Below are 26,126 nucleotides of genomic sequence, written 5' to 3'. Positions count from 1 at the left end.
TTATTATGGCTCAGTGGTAAAGAACCGGACTAGTATCCATGAGGATACAGATTCGATCCACAGTTCACAGAAACCCCAGATCCTTAACCCACTGAGCAAGGCCAGGGATCGAACCCACATCCTCATGGATACTAGTCAGGTTCATTACTGCTGAGCCACAACAGGAACTCCCTCACAATACTTTTGCTTGCATTACATTGGACATAACTTGGTCGTGTGTCCACGGCTAGCTGCAAGGTAATCTGAGGGATTTAGCCTTCATTATTTTTTTTGGCCTTGCCCACGGCCTGTGGAAGGGTGTGGTGACAATGCCAGATCCTTAACCCCCCAATGTCACAAGGGAGCTCCTAGTTTTTATTCTCAAAGAAGGCTATATGACTAGCTAAAAATCAGAGGTTCTGTTACCAAGGAAAAAAAGAATAATAGATGTTGACATAGGCAATGAGTCATCTCTGTCCAAAGTCTTATCTGGTAATAGAATATTTCATATATAATGGTGGAAAATTGGAACCAAAATGAATAACGTACATTCATACTATGGCCATATCAAAATGACTGTTATCCACAGTTCTTGAAATGGAAACATTTTAATAGCACATTGTTAAGTGGGAGAAAAATAGGTTACCAAGAATATGAGCTCTGTTCTGTAAAATTATATATAGATAATGTGTGTGTGTGTGTGTGTATATATGTGGATTCTCTAAAAGCATTTCTCTCTGGAGTGGTAGGATTACATCATATAATTTTGTTTGTTTGTTTGTTTTTTTAGGGCTGCACCCATAGCATATGGAGGTTCCCAAATTAGGGGTCAAATCTGAGCTACAGCTGCCAGCCATAGCCACAGCCACAACGCCAGATCCGAGTCTCACGTGTTACCTACACCACAGCTCAGGGCAATGCCAGATCCTTAACCCACTGAGCAAGGGCAGGGATCAAACCTGTAACTTCATGGTTACTAGTTGGATTTTTTTCCACTGTGCCACAGTGGGAACTCCTGCATCATATAATTTTAATTCACTTTGTACTATTATTTTTACTAAAAAACATGTATCAGATTTCCCTGGTGGTTCAATAGGTTAAGGATCTGGTAGTCACTGCTGTGGTTCTGGCTGCTGCTGTGGTGTGGGTTTGATCCCTGGCCTGGGAAATTCCACATGCCAAGGGTGCAGCCAAAGAAAAAATAAAAGTTAAAAAAATTTTTTTTTTTTTTTTGCTTTTTAGGGCCGAACCCATGACATATGGAGGTTCCTAGGCTAGGGGTCAAATTGCAGCTGCAGCTGCCAGCCTATGCCACAGCCACAGCATCTCAGGATCTGAGCTGTGTCTGTGACCTACACTGCAGCTCATGGCAACGCTGGATCATTAACTCACTGATCGCGGCCAGGGATCGAACCCGAATCCTTATGGATACTAGTCTGGTTCCTTACAGCTGAGCCACAATGGGAACTCCTAATTATGTATCATTTTTATAAGCAAAAAAATTCTTTTCACTTAGAAAATATGTGAGGAGTTCCCACTGTGGTGCAGTGGATTAATGATCTGGCAGGTCTCTGTAGAGGCACCGGTTTTATTCCTGGCCCAGTGCAGTGGGTTAAGGATTTGATGTTGGGAGTTCCCGACGTGGCACAGTGGAAACGAATCTGACTAGGAACCAGGAGGTTGCAGGTTCGATCCCTGGCCTCGCTCAGCGGGTTAAGGGTCCGGCGTTGCCATGAGCTGTGGTGTAGGTCACAGACACGGCTCGGATCTGGCATTGCTGTAGCTGTGGCATGGGCCGGCAGCTGTAGCTCCAGTTAGACCCCTAGCCTGGGAACCTCCATATGCTGCGGGTGCAGCCCTCAAAAGACAGAAAAAAAAAAAAAAAGGATCTGGTGTTGCTGTAGCTGTGGCAGAGGTCTTGGATTCCATCCCCAGCCGGAAGAAAGGATGGGAGGGAGGGAGGGAGGAAGAAAGAAAGAAAAAAGAAAGATGTGGGCATCTGTGTTTCTCAGTAACTTCCTGAGCGGAGTCGAGAGGTGAGCAGCAGCAAGGTGGGATTCCATCATTGTCCTGCAGGTGCACAAGTGATATTCAGTTCCTGGGGTCCTGGAACAGTGGCATCTCGGAGGCTACTGATCTCCAGACCTGAACTTAGGAGAGAGGTCTGCGCTAGTGCTACGGGAATCGGCTTGGCTTGGCGAAGATGGTCGGCGAAGCAGGTGAGGGAGGCGTGGTCCTGCAGAGGCTGTGCCGCGCGTCTTCCCGGGGCCTCCGGAGCCCCGCTCCGCCCTTCTCCAGCTTGCTCAGCGCCTGGAAACGCCGACCTACGTGGACTATCACACCAGACTCCCTGCCTTCTGGCTTTCACTTGGAATCAGCCCCTAGGAGGCCCTGGTAGGAGGTAAGAGAGTGGGAAGACAGAAGCAGGGGCATTTCTTTCTCTGGCTCCCCGCACGCGGGATTAGCCCGGGCTGACTGCTTCTCTGGAATGAAGGTTACAGCCCAGGTCAGGCCGGCTCCTTCTCCTCCAGCCCTCAGGCCTGAGCCAGGAAGTGCGCCCACTGTTGGTAGCCTAGGGGTACAGCACCGCCCCGTGCAGTTTCCCAGCACCTGGGCCACACCTTTGTCAAGGGTTCTTTTTCACACTATCCCGGCACGACCCAATCAGAGTGAGCCATCTGTTTCCTGCCAGAATCCTGGCCAACAGAGAGAGCCTGGGGGTGAGGAAAGGAAAGAACACCCGCATTTAAAGGGCAAGGAGAGGCAGAGGAAAGTGGACCCAAACGGCAGGAGAGTCCAAGGCAAGGCAAACCACGGTTTAGGAAACCAGGGGAGGGGCCAGCAACTTTATGAAGATTGCAAGGAGGTCACCTAAGGATGGGCTCTCAAAGGTGTCTGGGGAAAGTCCACCGGGAGGAGGAGCTGGGAAGAGGAAGAGAGAGAATTGGGTGGGTGGTTATGGGAGGAGGGTTCTGAGTTGGAGAAGAAGATAAGAGATGAAGGGGGCTGGAGAGAAGGGGGTGGAGCAGAGGAGAGAACCCAGGCAAAGGTCAGAAGGAGGCAGACAGGTCACAGAGTCCAGGTGCAGAGGCAAGTAGTAGCTCCAAGAATGAGTGTGTATATACAGCAGCACGACACATACCTACACAATCCAACACCTCTACCCCACACACCACACACAGATACACATATTTGCACACATACACACAGCACACCACACTGCATACACAACACTTGCCAGATCATAGAACTCCCTGGAACCCAGGCAACAGTCAGATCTTTGCTTTGTTGTGACACTTTGCCTATTCACTGACATCACGTTGAGCCCTGAGAAATGCCTGGTTCTGTCTACTCACACGTGAAAAAGGAGTTTTCAGTGTTTGCAGCATGGCACAGTAGGTGATTTGTGGATAAATCTGGAATGGTTCCATGGTCACTAGCTCTCACCCTGGGGTATAGGGCAAGGGCTATCTATACCTGGTTCTATGTGCTGACTTCCTGAGCAGCTTAACCCAAAGGGCCTCTAAGGACTAGCCTCCAGGGAGTTCCCTGGTGGTCTAATGGTTAGGACTTGGTGCTTTCACTGCCATGGCCCAGGTTCAATCCCTAGTCTGAAAACTGAGATCCTGCTTCAAGCCACTGCTTGGGAAAAAAAAAAAGGCCCACCTCACAGACCACAACCCAAATGCCTGTCCATACAATGGAATATTATAGAGTGAAAAAGAACCACATGCTACAGCATACATAAATCTTTAAAACAATGTTGAGTAAAAAGAGCAAGTTCCAGGAGTTCCCATCATGGCTCAGTGGTTAACAAACCCGACTAGTAACTATAAGGTTGTGGGTTGGATTCCTGACCTCGCTTGGTGGGTTAAGGATCTGGCGTTGCCATGAGCTGTGGTGTAGTTTGCAGATGCCGCTCGGATCCCACATTGCTGCGGCTGTGGTGTAGGTCGGTGGCTACAGCTCCGATTCGACCCCTAGCCTGGGAATCTCATATGCCGCGGGTTCAGCCCAAGAAATGGCAAAAAAAGACCAAAAAAAAAGAGAAAGAAATGTAAAAGGGGAGCTCCCAATGTGGTGAAGTGGGTTAAGAATCTGACTGCAGGAGTTCCCGTCGTGGTGCAGTGGTTAACGAATCCGACTAGGAACCAGGGGGTTGCAGGTTCAGTCCCTGCCCTTGCTCAGTGGGTTGACGATCCAGCATTGCCGTGAGCTGTGGTGTAAGTCACAGATGCAGCTTGGATCCTGCATTGCTGTGGCTGCGGTGTAGGCTGGCAGCTACAGCTCCAATTCGACCCCTAGCCTGGGAACCTCCATATGCCGAGGGAGCGGCCCAAGAAATGGCAAAAAGACAAAAAAAAAAAAAAAAAAAAGAATCTGACTGCAGCAACTCAGGTCACTGCAGAGGCACAGGTTCAGTCCCCAGCCTGGTGCAGTGGGTTAAAGGATCTGGTGTTAATGCAGCTGCAGCGTAGGTCACAGCTGCAACTTGGAGTCAATCCCCGGCCTGGGAAATTCCATATGCCTTGGATGTGACATGAGAGAAAGAAAAAAAGAGAGAAAGAACGGAAGGAAGGAAGGAGGAAAAATATGTAAAAGAATGCTAAACACAAAATTCAGGATGTTGGTTTATATCTGGGAGAAAGGATCGTATAGATGGGCGTCATTGTTAATGTTTTCTCTGGAATCGGGTAGTGGATTCACCACCCAGTGTAACATAATAATAACAGCAGGCCATGCTTGGATCAAGGATGAACCAAGGGTTATGATTAATCCAATTCTGTACATCGGATGTCCTGTTACAATAAATAAAAATAAAGACTTCTCTGCTTGACCCTAGTTCTGCTTATTTTTGTACTTCCTCCCGCAGCAACACTGAGGGGTCACTGCAACCTTGCTCTTGGCAATCGGGGTTACTAGCGCAAGGCCGGGCCGGAAATGAACTGGGGGATGAGCCATATCTGCCTTAACACTGTTCTCGATGGGTCCTTTGTGGTAAGGGTTTCCAAGAACCAGCAGAGCAGTTGAGGGAGCTGAGTAACATTTACAAGAAATGCGCCCTCGCCCCACCCCTAACCACCGCCTCATCTCCTCTCTCCCCCTTTTACCGCCTCCAGCTCTTCCTCCCCACCCAGGCCCAGGAGAAGGGTAGCTCCCTGGAGCCAATAATGAAGATTTCCACAGAGCAGAAGGGCGTCCCTGACTCTCTGGAGTCTGGGAAGTACTGCCTTGACCTCCATCCAGATTCTGGGCCCTGAAGGAAACTTGAGCTGACGAATCCCTCCAGCTATTTACTAAGTAGCACTGCAGCAGAGTGGCAATGAGCATGGACCACCTGTGTCCAAATTCTAACCCGGCCAGTCCTTAGGTATGTGACCTTTGACGAGGTGCTTACTGCTCTGCATCTCGGTTTTCCCTATCTGCAAAATGGGGATGAATAACATCTCCCTCATGGAGAGAAGTGAGATTAAGACATGCAAAGCATGCAGAACAATGCTGGATGCGTAGCAGGTACTGAATAAGCGTTAGCTATTACTGCTAAGTGTTATAAAACATGCAGATGAATCAATGGGACCACAGTCTAATGCAGGAGTTTGCAAACTTTTTTCTGTAAAGGGCCAGATAGTAAATACTCTCAGCTTTGCTGGCCATAAGGTCTTTGTCGTAAGGACTCAACTTGGCCATTGCAACATGAAAGCAGTCATGGACAATTCCTAAATGGATGAGCTCTATTTATTAGCGCTGATGATTGAATTTCATATGCTCTTACCTGTTAGGAAATACTATTCCTCATTCAGTCTTTTTCAACCGTTTAAAAATGTAAAGCCCAGTTTTAGCTTACAGGCCATACAAAATCAGACTTGGTTAGGAGGCTGGAGTTTGCTGATCCCTTGTCTAATAGCAGAAGAAACATTAGCCCCTCTGGATTTCTTTGCTTTGGCTGTATTTTCAGAGCCCTGTTGAATGCTGCCTCCTCTTTGAAGCCTTCCCAGATCAGCTCAGCCAAGGGCAATAATAACTTCATCTGCTGCCTCCTTTGTGATAAGCACCTTTTTTTTTTTTTGGTCTTTTTAGGGCCCTACACAAGGCATATGGAAGTTCCCAGGTAGGGGCTGAATCAGAGCTGTGGCTGCCAGCCTATGCCATAGCCACAGCCACACAAGATCTGAGCCACGTCTACAACCTACAACGAGCTCATGGCAAGCCTGGATCCTTAACCTACTGAGTGAGGCCAGGGATCTAACCAGCATCTTCATGGGATCAAACCAGCATCCTAGTCGGGTTCATTACTGCTGAGCCACAATGGGAACTCCAAGAACACATTTTTTTCATTACTTTAAAAATTTTATCATAAAATATTTAAGACAAACCAAAAGCTACAAAGAATGATGCAAACACCTTAATCTTCACCATCTGTTTTTTTTTTTTTTTTTTTTGGCCATTTTCTTGGGCCACTCCCGCGGCATATGGAGTTTCCCAGGCTAGGGGTCTAATCAGAGCTGTAGCCACTGGCCTACACCAGGGCCACAGCAACACAGGATCCGAGCCGCGTCTGCAACCTACACCATAGCTCACGGCAACGCCAGATCCTTAACCTACTGAATAAGGCCAGGGATCGAACCCACAACCTTGTGGTTCCTAGTTGGATTCATTAACCCCTAAGCCACGATGGGAACTCTTTCACCATCTGGTTTTTGAAATAAAGCACTGCCCAGACAGCTCAAGGTCTCTGTGCAGAGACCCCTCCCCAAATCAGAACCTCTCTTCCTCTTCCCCTGAGGTAATAACCACCATTATGACTCTGGGAATGTATTGCCCTGTATTTCTTAGGACTTTTTTTTTTTTTTTTCAGGGCCACACCTGCAGCATATGGAAATTCCCAGGCTAGGGATTGAATCACAGCTCACTGAAGCACTAGATCCTTTAACTCACTGAATGGAGGCCAGGAATCAAACCTGAATCCTTGTGGATATTAGTCTGGTTCTTAACCCACTGAGCCACAATGGGAACTCCCTGATTTTTTACTGTACATAATAAACATCCCTAAGCAAGAGGCAACATTTGTTTGCATATAAGTACACCCATTATTTAATTGGATTTTCTTAAAAATCCAATCAAGGAATATCTCTATTTAGAGATTAGTCTCAGCAGTAGTAAGGCCCAAGGCATCCAGGTAAGTAATGATGGAATTAGCAAGATCTCAGGCTGATTTCCAAGTCATACCCTAACCCCTGCTTCCCTCCACATTCCTGTGGCCACACAGTCATATTAGTTATCTGATACCTTTTCCACACTAGATTTTATTTTATGTAATTTACTAGCTGCGCCCATGGCACGCAGAAGTGCCCGGACCAGGGATCAAACCCATGTCACAGCAGTGACAATGGCACAGTGACAATGGCGGATCCCCAGTCCACTGAGCCACCAGGGAATGCCCACATTAGGTTTTAAACTGCCCAAGAGAAGAGACCATGGTCTTTCCCCCTTCCTCTACGACCTCTAATAACCTTGCACCCAGTATCTTGCCCTCTTCTTCAAAGAGACAGTTTCTATCATCCCTACCAGTCTCAACAGAGGATGGGGAAACTGCCAGAAACTCACTTCAAGGGAAAGAAGGGTGGGGCTTTGATAGATTTCGTTACAAGTTTGGAGGAACTTTTGAGCCAAATGTCAACTTTACGGGAAGGGATGAGGCACGCAACCCTCACATTTCAAGAGATGAGGAGTTTCTCTGTGTTTGGCCTGGGAAGAGCAGTCAGGATAGAGAAAAGGGGAACTGAGACAATCAGCCCCCCTTCCTTCTTCTCGTGCTGCCACATGGGGGCTTGGCTAAGGTAAAGGTAGATGAGGACTGAGCAATACTGTGGCCTGGACCTGCAGACACCAAGACAGCATCCAGCTTCCAGGTCAGCGTCCAAAGGGTGTGGCCACACGTGCCAAGGGGAGAATGCAAGGTGACCCACAGAGCAGGAAAAACTGTTTTAAGCTACTACCGATGCTCCTAAAGAAACAGAAAACCATGAATTCCCTGGTGACCTAGCAGTTGGGGATTCAGCATTGTTGACTGCTGCGATGTGGTTCAAGCCCCAGCCCAGGAACTTTTGTATGCTGCAGGCACAGCCAAAACCAAATAAGAAACCAATGTTTATGCATACTTGATATGGACATCAGCAGTGGTACCGTTCCAGTGTGTTTTCGGGATTAGGCAGGCCACATGCATTAAGTGGATCCATGGGTCGGATTAAACTCAACTCTCGCAAAATTAACAAGGGGCTTAAATAGATCCCTGTAAAGAAACCACAGACTAAAAATGCTAATTATCCCAGCACAAGCAGTTAAGAAAATGGCAAGGCTAACATCTCCCTTCCTCTCAAGTACACTGGAGAGGGAAGCTCTGCTAAAAAACAACCAAAAAACCCCAAAAAACAAAAAAGCGTTTCCACCCATCAACTATCATCAATGACTAAACCCCACACTAAAGGTGAAGGGAACTTGAAACAGGAACTTAGAGTGACGTAGTTCCCCTGTTAACAGTATCAAGGGTACTTGCTCTAAATGTTTCACTAGCAGGAGAGACAACTGAAAAAAGCTTCAACTGGTAGTTTTAAGATTCTTGTTATCTCTAGTCAGCCTTGTCCAATGCAACTCTCAGCCATGATGGAAAGGTTCTACAATCCCACAGCTGGTAGTCACCAGTGGCTATTTTCATGAAATCTGACTAGCACTGGGAAATAGCTATGTACACGTTATCAGCCTAGCTTGAATAGAATCTGTACTGGGAAGAGGATGGGATTTCATGGGGCCTCTGGCCATGCAAGAGTGGTCCACCTATCCTTCGGCTGTACATCCATTTCAGAAAGGCGACTATCCCAGAACTCCTATTGAAGGTAACCAGAGTTAGGCTGAAAGTTCCCTTTTTCCTCCCAGGAAAGATTTTGGCATTTACCAGAGTTGGTCAATCAAGGCACATCGGCATGCCTCTGCATGGACAACACATAAGCCACAAATAAGACAAAAGGTTTTTATTCAAAAAATGCCAAGTATAAAAAAAAAAAAATAAGATCTCTTTAATTCCCCTGTACAGTATTTCACTCAGATAAAACCAGCAGGCTACATGCTGCTCAAAACACAGCCCCAGAGAGGATCCGGAAGGCACACCATCCAGAACTGCTTTTCATATAGACTATCCTATGTACACGTCAGCAACGCCCTGGCCCCATCACCCACGGAACCCAGACCCACTTGGGGAAGCAGGCGAGGGGGGGCCCTGCAGCAGTCAGGGAGCTGCAGCAGCTGTCCCGCCCGAGTCCCATCACCCTACCAACAAACAGCAAGCGTTGCAGCCCTCTCCCAAATGTCCCCAAAGTCAGAGGAGGAAAGGAGAAAAGAAAACTATGGCGGCAGCTGTGGAAGCTTGGAGCAGGAAGGGAACCAAATAAATAAATAAATAAATACATAACGTTGACCTCTAGGTTAGAATGCGCATCTTTCAAAAAAAAACCAAAAAAAAAAAAAAAAAAAAAACAAACCCCAATAGGTAAAATAACTTAAAGGCAAAATTAAAAAAGAATTAGATCAACTATCATCTTTTGTACACTACCATGCCAACTGTACACACATTTACAGTTTCTGTTGATTTGCATTGTTTGTGCATTTGTGTGTGTGTGTGTGTGTGTGTGTGTGTGTGTGTGTGTGTGTGTGTGTGTGTGAGGTCTTGGCTTAGAAACAGTTAAGTAAAAACCAAAAAGGAAGACCAGTTCACTTGGGAGTTTTACTAAGGGAGGTGGGAAAAGGGCAGGTGGCTCAGCGTTTGGCCCTGTAGCCTCTTCCATGGCACCTTTCATATGAAGGATGGCAGGAGGGGTGGAGGAGAAAGAGGGAACCAAACCCAGGCAGATTTTTGGAGAAGCAGCAGGTAAAAGAGGCAAGTTCAAGTATTTCTCCCAGCATAGCCGGAGTCCCCACAGAAGGCACTCAGAAGAGTTGGAAGAGGTGACAGGGACTTAAAATGGTGCTAGTCCTATCCCACCCCAACCAGATTTCCCCCTACCCAACCCATGGCGGCATTCAGCAGAACTCGTGGGGAAGGGAACAGTCCCAAGGCAGGGTTCTGACCCACTCCCACCCCCCACCCACACCCCTGGGACTTTGCAGAGTCCAGCGATGCTGGACGCTGATGAGAGCATCTATGGGAAGAGCTGAGGCCTAGGACGCCTGGAGTGGAGTCTTTTCCTCCTGTTGGGAGGCAGCCTCCAGGGGCCTGGGTTCTGGAATGAGTTGTAAATGTTGTTCCTGTATCAAGCACTGTCCCGCTTGGAGAGAAGTGTCACTGGTACTCGGGAAGCTGGAAACAGACACTTTCCCTCCCTTGAGCATCTGACAGAGAGGGGAGAACCTGCCGGAGAAGCTATTTGCTGGGCCCCGGTGAGAGGCTGTGGAGATGGATCTCAGCAGTTTCCTGGGGCAGAAGGACATCCTGCATCCATGGATGGTTCTGGATTTCTTCGAAGGATGGCCGATCTGATGGTCTCAAGGCCAAGCACCATCTGATGAGATGCTGACACTCTGGAGAAAGCAAAATAGAGGTTATGAATGACTCAACTTGTTTTTTTGCAATGCAAAGATCTTTCCAGGGGCCGGCACGCCAGGGATCCAATAGAGACCTTGCCCTTTCTAGAACTCATATTCTTCAATGAGTAACATTTAGCTCCTCTAGTCTGCTTTCAGCTAAAAAAACCCAGCTCCCCTCTTAAGCCTGTGGTTTTCAAACTTCAATAGCTAGGGCCTTTCCCACGACACCCACTCACTAGAAATAGGAAGAATGATGACAAGGGATTCTGATGAGACGTGACGAGGTGATTCAATTCACCTACTGGCTTACAAATACGAACTCCACCCACAATGAGGTCACTGGAACCACAGTACTCAGAGACCCTGCCTTAATGGAGAAGGCTCAGGGAGCCCTTAATTTTTCACTCTTTGGCCCAACAGCCAGGGGTTGAGGGATCAGGATTCTCTGAAAGGTCTTTTTAAGTTTCTTTCAGAGGAACTAAATGGTCTTTTTTGTCTTAAAATTCTCAGAGCTCTTTCTCTGACACCCCCCCGCCCCCTGCCAAGGCACCCGCAAATGCACACCCTTTGATTCCTGGGGGATTCACAGCTCTCAAGGGTAAATCGTGCCCTAGAATCCTAAGCCAAGGGTCCAGTATCTTAGAGCAAAGCCCTCCAGAACTCAAAGACTGTCCCCCGGGATGAGAGCATTGTAATTCCTGCTTCTCCTCAGTAATGGGCTTCCTAATGAGTTCCTGTTGTGGTTCAGTGGAAACGAATCTGACTAGGATCCATGAGGACACAGGTTCAATCCCTGGCCTCACTTCGTGGATGAAGGATCTGGCATTGCCACAAGCTGTGGTGCAGATCTAGGTCACAGACGCGGCTCGGATCCTGCGTTGCTGTGGCTGTGAAGCAGGCCAGTGGTTACAGCTCTGATTGGACCCCCAGCTTAGGAACTTCCATATGCCACATGTGCAGCCCTAAAAAGATTAAAAAATGGGCGGGGGGCGCTTCCCAGAAGTTACCTGAAGAGACCCTCTGCCTGAAGAACACTTGGCCCCTGATGATCTCCTCATCATGTTCAAAGGGAATATCTCCGCAGACCATGTCGTACAGCAGGATCCCCAGAGACCAGACCGCCGCTGACCTGCCATGGTAGCGATGATAGCGGATCCACTCTGGAGGACTATACACTCGGGTTCCTGAGAGCCGGGGGAATAGGAAGGAAAACACGCTTTTAGCAAAAAATAAAACACAAAGCAGCTGAGGTCTGCTGAGTAACTCTTAAAAAAACAAAACAAAACAACCACTACGCTACTTCCTCCCCCAGCAGCTGGGTGAACTCCTGTTTTGGCCTTGGGGCTAAAGGGAGTGGATGAGCAACTTATGGCAACTCTCCAACCCAAAGCATTTCCACCTACCCTCACCGTCCAGACCATTAGCTGAAATTCTTTACAAACAGCTCCAAGAAACAAACAGGGCCGGCCACAGACCCTGAGGCTTGTGTGTGGCAGGACCACCCGCCACAGAAAGAGGGGATGAAGGTTTGCACAATCAAGGGAGTTATTCCACAGACCAGCCTCAAACTGCATTAAACATCCTTGCCCAGGAGCCGGGTGAGGGTGAGTCTCACTTCTGATGTGATGCAGGCAAGGACACTTGCACAATATCCTAAGTCAGGGTGCCCTTTGAGAGGCTGTCCTCCCCACCCTCTGAACACAGAGGCAGACACCCACACCCCTTCCTCCCCACAAGGGAAAGGTAGACAGAGCTGCAGGGCTGGCTTCAGACCACGTGATTCCTGTTTACAAACTTTGAGTTGTAAAAAAAAAAAAAAAAAAGGTGGGGGCCATCCCGCTGGTGCTCACCAGGGGGCAGCAAAGACTCAAAGAAAAAAAAAAAAAAAAAAAACCCGGGGAGGACCAGCCATTAACTGTTAAATACAAAAAAATACAGCCCAACCCAGCGTCCTCCAAGGGCAAATAAACACAAACCACAAGCCCCAGTCACAAGTTTTGAAAGGTTGTCGTTGGTGAGGTTAAGCCGCTCAGATGATGACCCACCCTCCTGTGCTTTGATCTCCGAGCTCTCCATTCCATCTTCTCTGAAAGGACCCGCTCCAAGCCCCTCCCTAGGATAGGTTTTCATCCTCTCTGCGGAGACACCCAACTAATTCTCTAACCAGCAAGAGATCTTATTTCACAACATTCATTCTTAATTCCCTCACCCTACAACACCCCCCAAAATTAAATAATCAACAAAACGAATTATTCAGCACAACTACTGTTTCTATTCCTTATCCTTCCCTAGATCAAAGGAGAGAAACTGCAGCTCTAAAACTACCTTACCGAAAACTAAGTCCCTTGTAAGACAAAACAAAAATTACAAAACCGGCATCAATTTTCATCTCTCCCGCTCTCTCCTCCTCCTTCCCCCTCCTATCCTTTTACTGGGGAGGAAACTGGGTCAGACTTCAGAAATCTGGGCTACGGCCGGTTGCCCACAACCTCTTATTCATCGGGAAAGGTTGGAACCCACTGAATTCCACTCAAAAAATAAAATCATGCCAGAAACATTACAGGTTCTGCTGGCTTGAAATCGCCGGCTTTCCTAGGCTGGGAAGCTCTCTTTCGCCCCACCCCTGCTAGCATCGAGCCAGGCGGCCCGATGACCTTTACAAAGGGCCGGAGAGGGGAGCCTGTGGAGGCCTCCAGGCCAGGCCGAGTCACCTGGGCAGCTCCCTCCCGCGCAGCTCCCCCAAGGCCTGGCTCACCATCGAAGTCCGTGTAGACGGTGTCCTTGAGAAGCGCCCCCGACCCGAAGTCGATGAGCTTGAGCTCGCCGCGGTTGAGGTCGATGAGGATGTTCTCGTCCTTGATGTCGCGGTGGAGCACCCCGCAGTTGTGGCAGTGGCGAACGGCCTCCAGCACCTGCCAGAAGAAGCTGCGGGCCAGCTCCTCCTGCAGGGCCCCCCTTTCCGTGATAAAGTCGAAGAGGTCTTGCACCGGCTCGGGCCTCTCCAGGATCAGGACGAAACTGTCGGGCCTCTCGAACCAGTCCAGGAGCCTAATGACGCCGGAAAAGCCCGAGCTCACCTTCTTCAGAAGAACCACTTCCATGGGCACTCGGGTGCCATTAGGCTGCAGAGGGGGCAAGGGGGCTGCGTTAGGGCGGGAGTCGGAGGGTGCCCCTCACCCCACCCATCCTTGGGGTCGCTCCCTCACCAGTTCTCCCCAGTCGGAAATCCGGTCCTTCTCCACGTGCTTGATGGCCACCTGGAAAGCCCCCCAGAGAGTCTGTTAGGTCCCCTCGCCAGAGCCAAACACACCCTGCCGCCCCCCTGCCCGGAGCGCCCTCCCCGTGGTGGGGCGCCCACTCACCGGCAAGTTGTCGGCGACACGGATGCCTGAGTAGACCGAACCGAAGCCGCCGCTGCCCAGTAGCGGGCCCACCTGGTACTGCGACTCCAGGGGCTCCTTATCCTTGCCTAGGAAAGGGGGAGTCACAGAGGACTCAGTGCCGGCCCGGGTGCCCCCAGCTCCCACCCTGGGAAGTCCAGTCGCCCCTCCATCCACGATTTGGGGGGGGGCACTCACCGGGCGCCAGCTTGGTGGCGTGCAGGTCGTTGCAGGGCGCGGCGCGCAGGTGGGCAAGCGAGTTGATTTTGGACAAGAGCATCCCAACCTCCAGGGTGTCGGCGTAGGGACTGCGTCTGGAAGAGCTGCAGCAGCAGGAGCTGGGGCTGGGGTTGTGCCGGTGGCTGTGCCTACGGCTGGGGGTGAGGCTGCGGGTGGCGTTGCGGCTGCGGCAGCGGCTGGCGCGGAAGGCCGAGGGCGAGTCGGAGGACGACTGGGGGCGCCGCCGGGGCTGGAGACTGGCGGACACGCCGGCGGGGTCAGGCAACGCCGAGGGCGGCGGGGTGGGCGGCTCGTGGGACTCTTGCGGCAGCGCCGCGGCACAGGGAGCTTGTAGCTGCTGCTGCTGCCGGTCCCGCCACCGCCGCTGCCGCTGCTGCCGCCAAGTCCTCTCGGGCCTCCTCCGCCACCGCGGCCGCTGCAGCAGACGCCCGGCTCGCCCAGCCGCCAGGAGTAAAGGGGCGGAGCGCGCCGGCGGGGGGCGCGCGGGCGGGCGGGGATGGGGCGGGGCCTCTCCAGGAGGCCTAGGCGGGGAGCCGGGCTGCCAGGCCAGCGGAGGGAGGAGAGGGGGTGGGGAAGCGGCGGGACAGGGCGACTCCCCTCCCCCCCGCCCCGCGCGCTCCGGCGCCGCACCCCGGCCCCGCCCCCGCCGGCGCATCTCCAGCCAACCAGAAGCCGACCTATCTGCATAACACGGCGCGCCCCGCTCCCGCCCCGCCCCGCTCTCGCGGTCAGAATGGTCTCTACGCCGCCACGACGTGGCGGGAAGGAAAAGGCGCCAAAATGGAGGGGGAGGGGCGCGGGGCGTGATGGGAGGCGGGAGCTGGGTGTCTAGCAGCCACGGAGGAAGGATGGGGAGGGGCGTATCGATTCAAACCCAAACAATAACAAAGCCATCAAAGGCCGCCCGAGGCCGGCTCTGCGGCTCTCCGTTTCTCGGGGTTTTTGGGTCAAGGGCTTGAGCTGGAGCATAACAAGTTGCGCAGAGACGACGGGCGTTGGTGTGACAGGCGGGGAGGCCAGGCGGCCGGCGCGCCGGGGTGTGAGGGACCGTGTGTGTGTGTGTGTGTGTGGTGTGTGTGTGGCGGGGGGGATGCCGACGAGGGTGGTCTTTCTGTGTGACTCAGACGTGAGACCTCCAAGTCGGCTTGGGCTGGTTGATCACGCTCTGTGGGCTCGAGTTGGGTCCTCCGGGGTTTGTGTGTTGGGGGCGCGTGGGGGGCGAAGGATCTGCAAGATGTGAGTCACAGCGGCTTCACGCAGGGAGTGGAGGTGTCACAGGCCCGGAATAAAATGAGGAGAGCTCCGCTCACTCGGGGGAGGCGTCCCGATCGCGGTTGTCACAGCCCGTGAAAAGATCAGCTCCCCAGCCCCCAATCCCCTAGCAGATTTTATTTTTAAAATGCAGAAAGGTTCCAGTGAATCCTGATTCCTAAGCAGTGATGTGTGTCAGAGTGCCCGGTAAAGAGGAAATCACGAAACAAATGTTAGTATTGTGATGCCAGATGCTGTCTCAGCCCTTCTGTGAGGGCGGGAGCGAGAGATGAATTCCTCATCTAAAGCGGGGTGGGAGGGCGCGCTTGATTTAATCAGCTTTCGCGTTGTATTCACCTTTTCATCAGCCTGTTATTACCAGTCAGGCAATACTAGCAATTATTAGCAGCCCCCGATTCTTGACTCAAAGGAAATGCCCCTCCTTTCCCTGCCCCCCCTTGGAAATAACACGGAAAACTGACCAATTTGACTTTCATCCTTTGTCCTTTTAAACTTCATGTAGAGTTGATAACGACGTGTGAAATGAGTAAATTAGAATTCTATGTAATCCATAAATTGAAATGTCAGAGCCTAAATAATTGAAAGCTAACTACATCCTATTTTAATTGTTTTCAAGTTCCTGCCACTTAAAGGAAAAATGAGGAAGTCCGTGGATCTGTGTATCTGCTGGCATTAATGAGTTTAAATGTTTCATTAAAAGTTTCCTACAGTGCTTGTTTTATAAAGACACCCAGTTGTTTCACAACTTTTATGAATTTATCTTATAAGATATTACATATTTCCCTTTTGTTGTGTACTGTGGCCTAACTCATTCATTTTTGATGACTATGAGAAAACCCAAGGGAACAAGAATTATTCCCTTTTTTACAGACAGGAAAATGAAACATAAATAGGATGACACAGGGTCATACAACAGCTAAGGGAGGAAGAGATGAAATGACCCAAATTCAACTCCAGAGTATTCAAAGCTTTTCTTCTATTGGCATCCAAAACTGTCCTTGATACTAAGATAACAAGTATAAATTTATGTGACCACCATTTCCAACCCCTCTACCTTCCCTTTCCTTTCACAAGCCATACTGGACCATTCTCCCTTGTTCCCACTCACGCAGCACTTTAGACTTTGTGCCTTTGGAGAGGCAGTCAGCCTGCTCTGAGAATTCCCCCTCTTTTATTTAAAGCCTTTGCCGACTTGAGAACACAATTCTAGTTCCACCCCAGATTGCCCAACAAACTCCAAGCATGAAATTACACATCTACTCCACTTATCTGACAACCGCACGTTTTTTAGGTTTTTTTTTTAAATCTCTTTATTAACTTTTCAGTTATTTATATCTTCTCTCCCTAGTCCTTAAATGAATACTTTGTCCAATGATTGTTGACGAAAGGAAAGACTAAAATGGGTCTCCACAAAAAAGGTCATGATTATAAAAGTCAATTTAGACCAAATTTCAGCAAATTAAAATGGAACAGACAATATAAAGGTTAGGAACAACCTTTAAACTGAGTTACCTTGCTTTCAAATCTAGTTATGTGACGTTCGTCAAGTTACTTAACCTTTCTAAGCTTTACACTGAATGGAGATAACAGTTGCACCTACATTTTAGGGCTGTTGTAAGACACAGACCAGCACAGAGTGAGATTCTAATAAATATTAGTTATGAAGTCAATGATGCTGATTGTGATTGTGACAATGATGATTAAAAGGAAGAATTTTGGGATGGTCTTGCACCTTGAAGGCTTCAAAGATAAAATGCTAGCTAGTTTGATTTTAACCTGTTTGGAGAGAATGTGATTCAAAATCATATACATTAAATCAAGTTCAATCATTTTCACTTTCTCTAGATCTTTGTAGGGCTAAATATTTAATTAGTAAGAGCTGAAGTAATTAACATTTAATATGTCTGCTTTATATGGTAGGCACTTCACAGCTGGAAATTACAAAACATGGACCTTGCCGGGCAAAGAGCTTTTATTTACTTAAAACTGCTTTTAAAGATAATTATTAAACATTCAGGTATGTTTTGCATTAAAAGTTACTCTTCCAAGATAAGGAACTTGATGTTTTGATACATCAAACTGTGGCTGTAAAAAGAAAATCTTGCACAACCTGTGCCATCTCAAAGATTTGAACAAACAATCAGAAACACTACACTAATAATTAAATGACAAACGCTTTTGGAAAAAGAAAGGCCATGAGTATGCTAACAGTTCTCTGGAAAGGGGAGAATTTGTTCATATTAATTTGAGCAGTGGCCAAATTAATCCTATGTGGTTTCCTATTCTACCTGATATGGATCTAATCCAGTCATTGTGAAAAGAATGACTTCAGCGATGTCTATAATCACAGTTTAGAAGTTTGAAAGGGATGCCTATATATTGTTTTTCAAAGTACCCCAGAATCTAATTGATGTACTTCTATAACTAAGGCTACATAACTTTTCCCTACAAGCTATTCGCAGTTAATAGGATGGAAATATTTTGGATCTGAATCTGCTATTTCTCTCCTTTTTTTTTTGGTCTTTTTTGTCTTTTCTAGGGCCGATCCCACAGCATATGGAGCTTCCCAGGCTAGGGGTCTAATCAGAGCTGTAGCCACCGGCCTATGACAGAGCCACAGCAACGCCAGATCCGAGCCGTGTCTGCAACCTACGCCACAGCTCATGGCAATGCTGGATCCTTAACCCGCTGAGTGAGGCCAGAGATCGAACCCGAAACTTCATGGTTCCTAGTCGGATTTGTTAACCACTGAGCCACGATGGGAACTCCTGTTATTTCTCTTCTTAAAAAAAGATTTATTGTATCTTTATTTTTAAATTTTTTTAGTGAATTATTTCATTTTTAAATTTAAAGTTTAATTTTGAAAAATTTACCATTTTTGTTTATCTTACTTTCTCCTTATTCAGTGAAATAAAAAGGGGGAATTTGGAGAAAATTAGTTGTAATACACTTCTTTCTGTATCTTAAAACATCTCCAATTACCTCAACAGTTGCAAGCTCATTTAGTAAAATCTAAATTTCACATGCATTTCGTATGTGTAGAATATATGTGAAAATCCACTACAAACTGTAAGACATGAAAGAGTCTAAATTTAAAAAGGCTGAAGCCTCCTTTTTAAGTTGTAATAATTATGAATTATGGTAGTGGTGGACAGCTAGGAAATCCAGAATATCCCAACTTTAGAACAGTCAGGAAATCTATGTAGTCAAGTTAGAACTGGTTCTTGTCCTTGATAAGATGTGACATTTGTTTCAAGTTTATAAATCTTTAGTCAGCTTCCAGTTTCTCAGCAAGATTGGAGAAAGAAAGAGTTTTTATTATCCAATAAAGTATATTTAAATTCATTGACAATTCTTTTTTTTTTAAGAAATAAAAATAACCTAGATTTATTTTTGGATTTTTTACACATTGAGTACTGACAATCTGAGTGAAAATAATCAATATTTTTTGAAGGCACTGAACACAAAGATTTTACAGTTCCTGATAGGTAAAGACAAAAAGGAGTAGCTTAGAAGGTATAAAGGCTATAGATGCTTGGAGATTGTTATAAAATACTTCATTAGAAGAAAAGGAAAATGTATGCCTTGGATCATAAAGACCAGGCACATGCACAAAACTCTGTATGTTTAACTGATAAAGAAAAGGGGCTGTGTGTGTGTGTGAGAGAGAGAGAGAGAGAGAGAGAGGGATTTTGAAAGAGAGAGAGAAGAAACAGAGACAGAGAGTCAGAGACAGTGATAGAGTTCATAAGTTTGGGAGCTGATGAGGAGATTGTCTGCCATCTCTAAAATATAGAATAAAATTGCTGATGCAAGACTTGGGAAAGCCACAAAATGCATCTAAGTAAATGGAAAAAATTTTTTTTGCTCAAAAAGACTTCATGGAACACCTCACTAGGCACTAAAAAGATAAATGAAAACATTTGTTTATTGTCTATGTCATTTGCCATTTAATAGTATATACAGCCTTATTTTTCTGTATTTCTTTAGTCTCTACAACTAGATTATAAACCTATTGAGGGCAGAAACCATCCTTTCATTGAACATAAAGGCTAAGAAGATCTGACAGTGGGTCAGGCAAAAGTGGGAAAAGAGGCACTGTGATAGCAGCTAAAATCGAGCATCAGAGATGTGCTGGGCATTTTTTTGGAGTTCCCATCGTGGCTCAGTGGTTAAGGAATCCGACTAGGAACCATGAGGTCGTGGGTTCGATCCCTGGCCTTGCTCAGTGGGTTAAGGATCTGGCGTTGTCGTGAGCTGTGGTGTAGTTTGCAGATTCGGCTCGGATCCCACGTTGCTGTGGCTCTGGCGTAGGCTGGCAGCTACAGCTCTGATTAGACCCCTAGCCTGGGAACCTCCATTTGCCGCAGGAGCGGCCCTAGAAAAGGCAAAAAGACAAGAGAAAAAAGATGTGCTGGGTATTTTTTCTAAGCACTTTATATAGATCCTCAGATAAATCCTGTGACATGGGCAGTTTTAATATCCTCACTGGTTTCCAGGTAAATAAACAGAACCAGAAGTAATCTGCCCAAGGCAACATTAGGGAAGAGGCAGAGCCATCTCCTTCCCCACCATGCCAGTCTGCGCTTCCCCAAGGAAGACAGGGTAGGTTTAGAGGGTTTAGCAAGGTAAGCTATGATTAAGGTCTAACTGAAGGTAGCATCTACAGGGGCGGGGTCCAGAGGAGGCTGAAGAAGTCGTCGAAGGCTCCCTGGAGAATGTAGAACTTCATGTGGGTCTCAAAGGATGAATAAGACATGACTAGGCAGGGGCGGGGCGTTAGCCTCAGGAACTAAAGCGAAAGATGCTTTGTGGATGTTCTTTGTATTCCCCAATACATGAGACATGAATGAATAAAAGTTTCTTTAAATAAATCTAAAGCAGAAAGCCAGAGAGAGAGAAATCAGTAGGACCTCCTGATATGATAAAAGAGGTAAAAGAGATGAAAAAGGTGATAGACTTTATTCCAGTCTTTATTGAAGAAGAAACTAGAAGATTCTCTATTCAGATCACCACTGGAAGCTCACGGTTTGGGAACGGTAGCTTTCACTGTGTTAACACAGAGAGTGTCCAAGACCCACATGACCAAGGAGACATGCATTGACATGATTGGAAGACATCCACTCAATAATTTGGAGAAACTTACATCTCCAACATATACTTCCTCTTTTCCAGCCCTGTTATTGTTCTCTTTTTTAGGCTGAGTGCTGCTAAAACAAACATGGACACTCACCACAGTCAGAACTAGAACAACTGTCCTACAAATACGGAACCACTTTGTATGGCCTTCCAATATATAACATTGTCAAAGTTTCTTTGACTGTCTCAGTACGATCTTGCTTACTCTGGAGAACTGGTGAGCTGTGTACTCTTCTTTATAGAAATAGCTTTTACTTTTCCCTGAATAGGTTAAGCTTGTTTCTGTGTTCAGTGATGCTACATGATTAGAGAGACACCCACCCACGAGATGAGAATCAGACTTATCATTGGCAGTCAGAATTATTTCCCAAGTCACTCTTATGAATGGGAGTTTTGTTGGCAAAGAGCCAGTCCTCTTTTGCAGGGCTGTAAAGACAACACAGATTACATAGTTTAGCCAAATTATATACGGATTCCCCCAGTTCAGTCTATCTTTATAGACTGACGCAGGGCCATTTGGACCTCTTGCAGCTTTCTCTGATCACTCCAACCAATTGTTTTTAAACTCACAGCAATTATTTGTACTAGTAATCAGACACAATCAAATTCTTTTGTTATCTAAGTGTTCGCTGTTATCATGACTTGGTCATTAAGAGGAGTTTTAACTCAGTGCCATGAAAGGATCCATGTTTCCCCAGTGAGACCATGAGCTCTCCAACTGTAGAGACTCTACTGTTTTTTTTTTTGGGGGGGGTTATTTGTCTTTTTGCTATTTCTTGGGCTGCTCCCGCAGCATATGAAGGTTCCCAGGCTAGGGGTCTCTAATCGGAGCTGTAGTCTCCGGCCTACACCAAAGCCACAGCAACTCGGGATCCGAGCCGCATCTGCAACCTACACCACAGCTCAGACAACGCCGGATCCTTAACCCACTGAGCAAGGCCAGGGATCGAACCCACGACCTCATGGTTCCTAGTCGGATTCGTTAACCACTGCACCACGACGGGAACTCCTACTATAAGTTTTTAAAGACCACATGGCTCCCTTCAGGAAGTGCTAAAAAAATAATTCAAAAAAAAAGTGAATTGAGGAGTTCCCATCGTGGCGCAGCAGAAACGAATCCAACTGGGAACTATGAGGTTGCGGGTTCAATCCCTGGCCTTGCTCAGTGGGTTCAGGATCTGGCATTGCCATGAGCTGTGGTGTAGATTGCAGATGCGCCTCGGATCTGGCGTTGCTGTGGCTCTGGCATAGACTGGTGACTATGGCTCCGAATAGACCCCTAGCCTGGGAACCTCCATCTGCCGCGGGTGCAGCCCTAAAAGGACAAAAGACAAAAGACAAAAGACAAAAAAAAAAAAAAAAAAAAATTGAATTGAGAGAGTTCCTGCTCTGGTGCAGTGGGCTAATGATCTGGCTGGGTTGCTGCAGTGGGGCCGGTTCAATCCAGGGCCCCAGGAACTTCCACATGCCATTGGCTGTGGCCAAAAGAGAAAAGACAAAAAATGAACTCAAAGCCAATTTTTGCCCTTCTCAGAAAAGCACTTTTTTTTTTTTTTTCGCTTTTTAGGGCTGCACCCGTGGCATACAGACGTTCCCAGGCTAGGGGTCGAATCCAAGCTATAGCCGTCAGTCTATGCCACAGCCACGGCAACCCCGGATCCTTAACCCACTGAGCGATGCCTGGGATCAGACCCGCACCCTCATGGATACTAGTTGGATTTGTTTCTGCTGTGCCACAATGGGAACATCCAGAAAAGCACTTCTATAAATTAAGAATGCCAGGTTTGGGATTCCTGTTGTGACTCAGTGAGTTAACATCCCTACTTGTGTCTGTGAGGATTCGGGTTTGATCCCTGGCCTCACTCAGCGGGTTAAGGATCCAGAGTTGCTGCAAGATGTGGTGTATGTTGGTCACAGACAAGGCTCAGACCTGACATTGCTGTGGCTATGCCATAGCCCAGCAGCTGCAGCTCATATTCAACTCCTAGCCCAGGAAATTCCATATGCTGCAGGTTCCTAAGCCAAAGGCTTAGAGAATTAGGTACAGTCTAGTTTATAGGGATAATATCTAATATTAATTGAGCATTTACTGTGTGCTAAGCACTAGTCTAATTAGCCACTTTATGTGCTATATATACTAGACATACATATTATATGTGTATATAATAGATATTCATGTGGCACCTGTATTTATATTTTTCTTTAATCCCCCTCATTATTATCATACCCAGGATGGTAAATAACTTGTCCAAGGTAGACAGGTGAGAAAGGTTCAAGCCCTAATACATGGAATGCAAGCTGATTAAGAGGTAGACAATGCATGGGGTAGCTCTTTGTGTGATAGAGGTCACACTCAGAGCACAGAGGGCCAAGGGCCAGATTAAATAAAATCAGGAAGCAAGGTAATGAATGGAAAGACAATAGAGTCAGTGGATAATTTCCTTCAATATTGTGCCCAAGAGAAATGAATGGGGATTGGAACAATGTGAAAAGTTAACGGTGTGAGTGGTGACCAAGAGGAATGACTGCTGAAAACGAGAGCTTCTGGCAGCGAAGTGTGTGGGAGACGGTGAGCCTTAGCGGGAGGGGAGCTGTAATCTATGGCAGCGAGACAAGAGTCTCTTGTGTCTTTGCGATGGTATTGACTGATTCAGTCAGTTGATCAATAAAAATTTGCTGAACAGCTACTTTGTTCAAGTACGGTGCCACAGAGCTACATAGAAGCAAAAGACATGGTCCTAGCTCTTGCTTGTGAATCTGTTTATTCTGACAAGGCGAGATATATAGAATCATGGAGTTCGAGCTGAAAGGAAACTTAAAGATCTCATCTAATCTCTTGAGTTTTATAGATGACCAAAACCAAATCTCAGAGGCAGGAAGTGACTTGCCAAAGTTCCCATGACATTTTTTAGAGCAAGGATAGAACCCAGACTTGATTACCACCCCGGGTTCTTTCTAGTTTCTTCTATAGATGCAATTAGTAATGAAAGGTAGTATTTGCCAAGTAGCAGATTAATGGTATAGGCAACGTGTGGCTTCTTCCCATAATATGTTTACAATTAAATGCTAAAATTTTTTTTCTGGGGAATTTTCAGGTGCAAAGGGACTTTCCCAGTTGTCTTCTCAGCTGCTTTAGCCTGAAAACAGAAAACGGCCCCTCCTGTGTGCTCTCCGAGCACCTGTGCCACCTCAAACATGCACATCACATGTGATCTGGATACGATACGTCTAGCTCGGTAGTTCTGAAAATGTGTGGTCTCCAGACCAGCAGCACCTGGGAACTTGTAAGAAATGCAAATTCTTGGGCCCTCTCCAGATCCACTGAATCAGAAACTCTGGGGGTGGGTCAGTGATTTATGGCTTAACAAGCCCTCCAGGTGACAGTGATATGCTTTGGAGCTTGAGAACCTCTGGTCTCTCTAAATGGCTCTCCAGAGAGATTGGGAGCTCCTTGAAGGCAGGGAGCATGGCCGATGTAGTTTCTGTTTTCCTAGCTTAGTACCAAGCCTTGAACGTAGCGGATGCTCATAAGTGTGCCTGAAACAACTTATATGTTTTTTTTTGTTTGTTTTTTGCCTTTTTCTGGGGCCGCTCCCGCGGCATATGGAGGTTCCCAGGCTAGGGGTCGAATCGGAGCTATAGCCGCTGGCCTACGCCAGAGCCACAGCAACGCGGGATCCGAGCCGCATCTGTGGGCTACACCACAGCTTACGGCAACACCAGATCCTTAACCCACTGAGCAAGGGCAGGGATTGAACCTTCAACCTCATGGTTCCTAGTTGGATTTGTTAACCACTGAGCCACGACGGGAACTCCTGAAACAACTTATACGTTGAAGGCAAAGCATCCTATTAACCAGGCGTCTTTGTGTAACGATTAGCACCTTTAGAGTCACTTATTTATTTATTTATTTTTTTCCTTTGGCTGTGCCCACAGCACATGGAAGTTCCTGGGCTGGGGATCAAACTTGTGCCAAAGCAGCGACCCCCTAGCCATGGCAGTGACAACGCAGGATTCTTAACCCACTGAGCCACCAGAGAACTCCAAGATTCACTTTATGTTATGGGCTAATTTGTATCTCAAAATTTGTATGATGAAGTTCTAATTCCCATCTCCGTACCTCAGAATGTATACTTGGAAGTAGGATCTTTAAAGAGGTAATGGAGGTAAAATCCAGTCAGATGGGTGAGCTCTAGGGCAATATGACTGGTGTCTTATGAGAAAAAGAGAACTTGGAAGAGATGAACAGAGGAAGGACCTGTCAAGACAGAGAAAACAGTTATCTACAACCCAAGAGGAGAGACTTCAGAAGAAACCAACACTGGGAGTTCCCATTGTGGCTCAGGAGGTTAAGAACCCGACATAGTCTCCGTGAGGATGCAGGTTTGATCCCTGGTCTCACTCAGTGGGAACTGGCGTTGCCAGAAGCTGTGGCGTAGGTCAGAGATGTGGCTTGGATCTGGCGTTGCTGCGACTGTGGTGTAGGCCTGCAGCTGCAACTCCACTTTGACCCCTAGCCTGGGAACTTCCATATGCCACAGGTATGGCTGTTTAAAAAAAAAGAAAGAAAGATAAAAACCAACTCTGTCAACACCTTGATCTCAGACTTCTAGTCTCCAGAAGTGTGAGAAAAATTGATTTCTATTGCTTAGGCCGCCAGACTGTGTTACTTTGTTATGACAGCCCTAGCAAACTAACACTTTGTAAAAAGTTTCATAAAACCACTGGCTTTGAAATCCAGGAACTCCCATCCAAGCCTATGACAAGACAATGTTATTTTTAGATTATTCTATAACTGTCTTTAGATGTTAACCATTAAAATGTTTGTTTAAGAAATTATTCTTTCATGCTCAATAAGATCACAGATTTTTGGCGTCAGACAAAGGTAAGTTTGAATCCTGACTCAGCCACTTGGAAGTTGTGTAATTTTAACCTCGAAAGACTCAGTTTCCTTGCCTGTAATTTGGGGCTAATAATAGCTCCCTCCTAGACATAACTCAATAATTGTCAAGCATATCGTAAGCACTCAGTATATGGTGACTTAAAAATGATAATTAACCAAATTATTCATATTGGCCTTCTCTGGGAGATGGGATTACAGCACAATTCTACTGTAATGTTTGAATCAGTTCAGCAAACATAGTACTATGGTGACTTTACAGAAGCCTTATGAAATGACAGATTAAGTAGTTTTTAGGAGAAATGAATTCAACAGTCAAAGGGAATAAAAGAATAAGAAATCAGGAATGCAATATAAAGACATAATATGTAAGAATAGTTGAATTGTCTCAAACTGATGAGCAATGAAACTGTATAGAGGTAGGAATTGCTGATTTTGTTCTATTTCCCCAGCGCCTAATGCGGCACCCGGCCCTCACTATAAGCTCAACAACTTTTCATTGAATGAAGGAATGAATGGCCTTCTGCAAGGACACCTTGCAGAAGTTGTCACAAATTATGCAAAGATGTTTCAACCTGAATATGTTTACACTGAACTGGTGGCTCTGCAGCTTTTTGGTGTCATGGAATCAAAACTTTAAT

The 26,126-nt window shown here is 46.9% G+C and overlaps 1 protein-coding gene across 1 annotated transcript; it reads right to left on the bottom strand.

The window, feature by feature from the left end:
* Positions 8,991–14,627, bottom strand: PIM1 (Pim-1 proto-oncogene, serine/threonine kinase). Its single transcript, XM_005665927.2, has 6 exons — positions 14,133–14,627; positions 13,917–14,023; positions 13,761–13,811; positions 13,310–13,676; positions 11,562–11,738; positions 8,991–10,548 (listed from the first exon to the last, which is right to left on the bottom strand). The coding sequence occupies exons 1-6, from the start codon at positions 14,212–14,214 to the stop codon at positions 10,391–10,393; spliced, it is 942 nt and encodes a 313-aa protein (XP_005665984.1). The 5' UTR covers positions 14,215–14,627; the 3' UTR covers positions 8,991–10,390.

This window comes from Sus scrofa, chromosome 7 (assembly GCF_000003025.6).
Source record: "Sus scrofa isolate TJ Tabasco breed Duroc chromosome 7, Sscrofa11.1, whole genome shotgun sequence".
Lineage (NCBI taxonomy): Eukaryota > Metazoa > Chordata > Mammalia > Artiodactyla > Suidae > Sus > Sus scrofa.
The sequence above is the reverse complement of the archived record's forward strand: the minus strand, read 5'-3'. Positions and strand labels throughout refer to the sequence as shown.

What these genes read in the sequence shown, in the direction of transcription:
- PIM1 (XM_005665927.2), bottom strand. Translation starts at nt 14,214, where the DNA reads ATGCTCTTGTCCAAAATCAACTCGCTTGCCCACCTGCGCGCCGCGCCC. An exon ending in GTGTCGCCGACAACTTGCCG is followed by an intron (nt 13,812 to 13,916) that starts GTGAGTGGGCGC and finishes GGGGCTTTCCAG; the next exon opens with GTGGCCATCAAGCACGTGGA. An exon ending in CAGGCAGAGGGTCTCTTCAG is followed by an intron (nt 10,549 to 11,561) that starts GTAACTTCTGGG and finishes TGCTTTCTCCAG; the next exon opens with AGTGTCAGCATCTCATCAGA.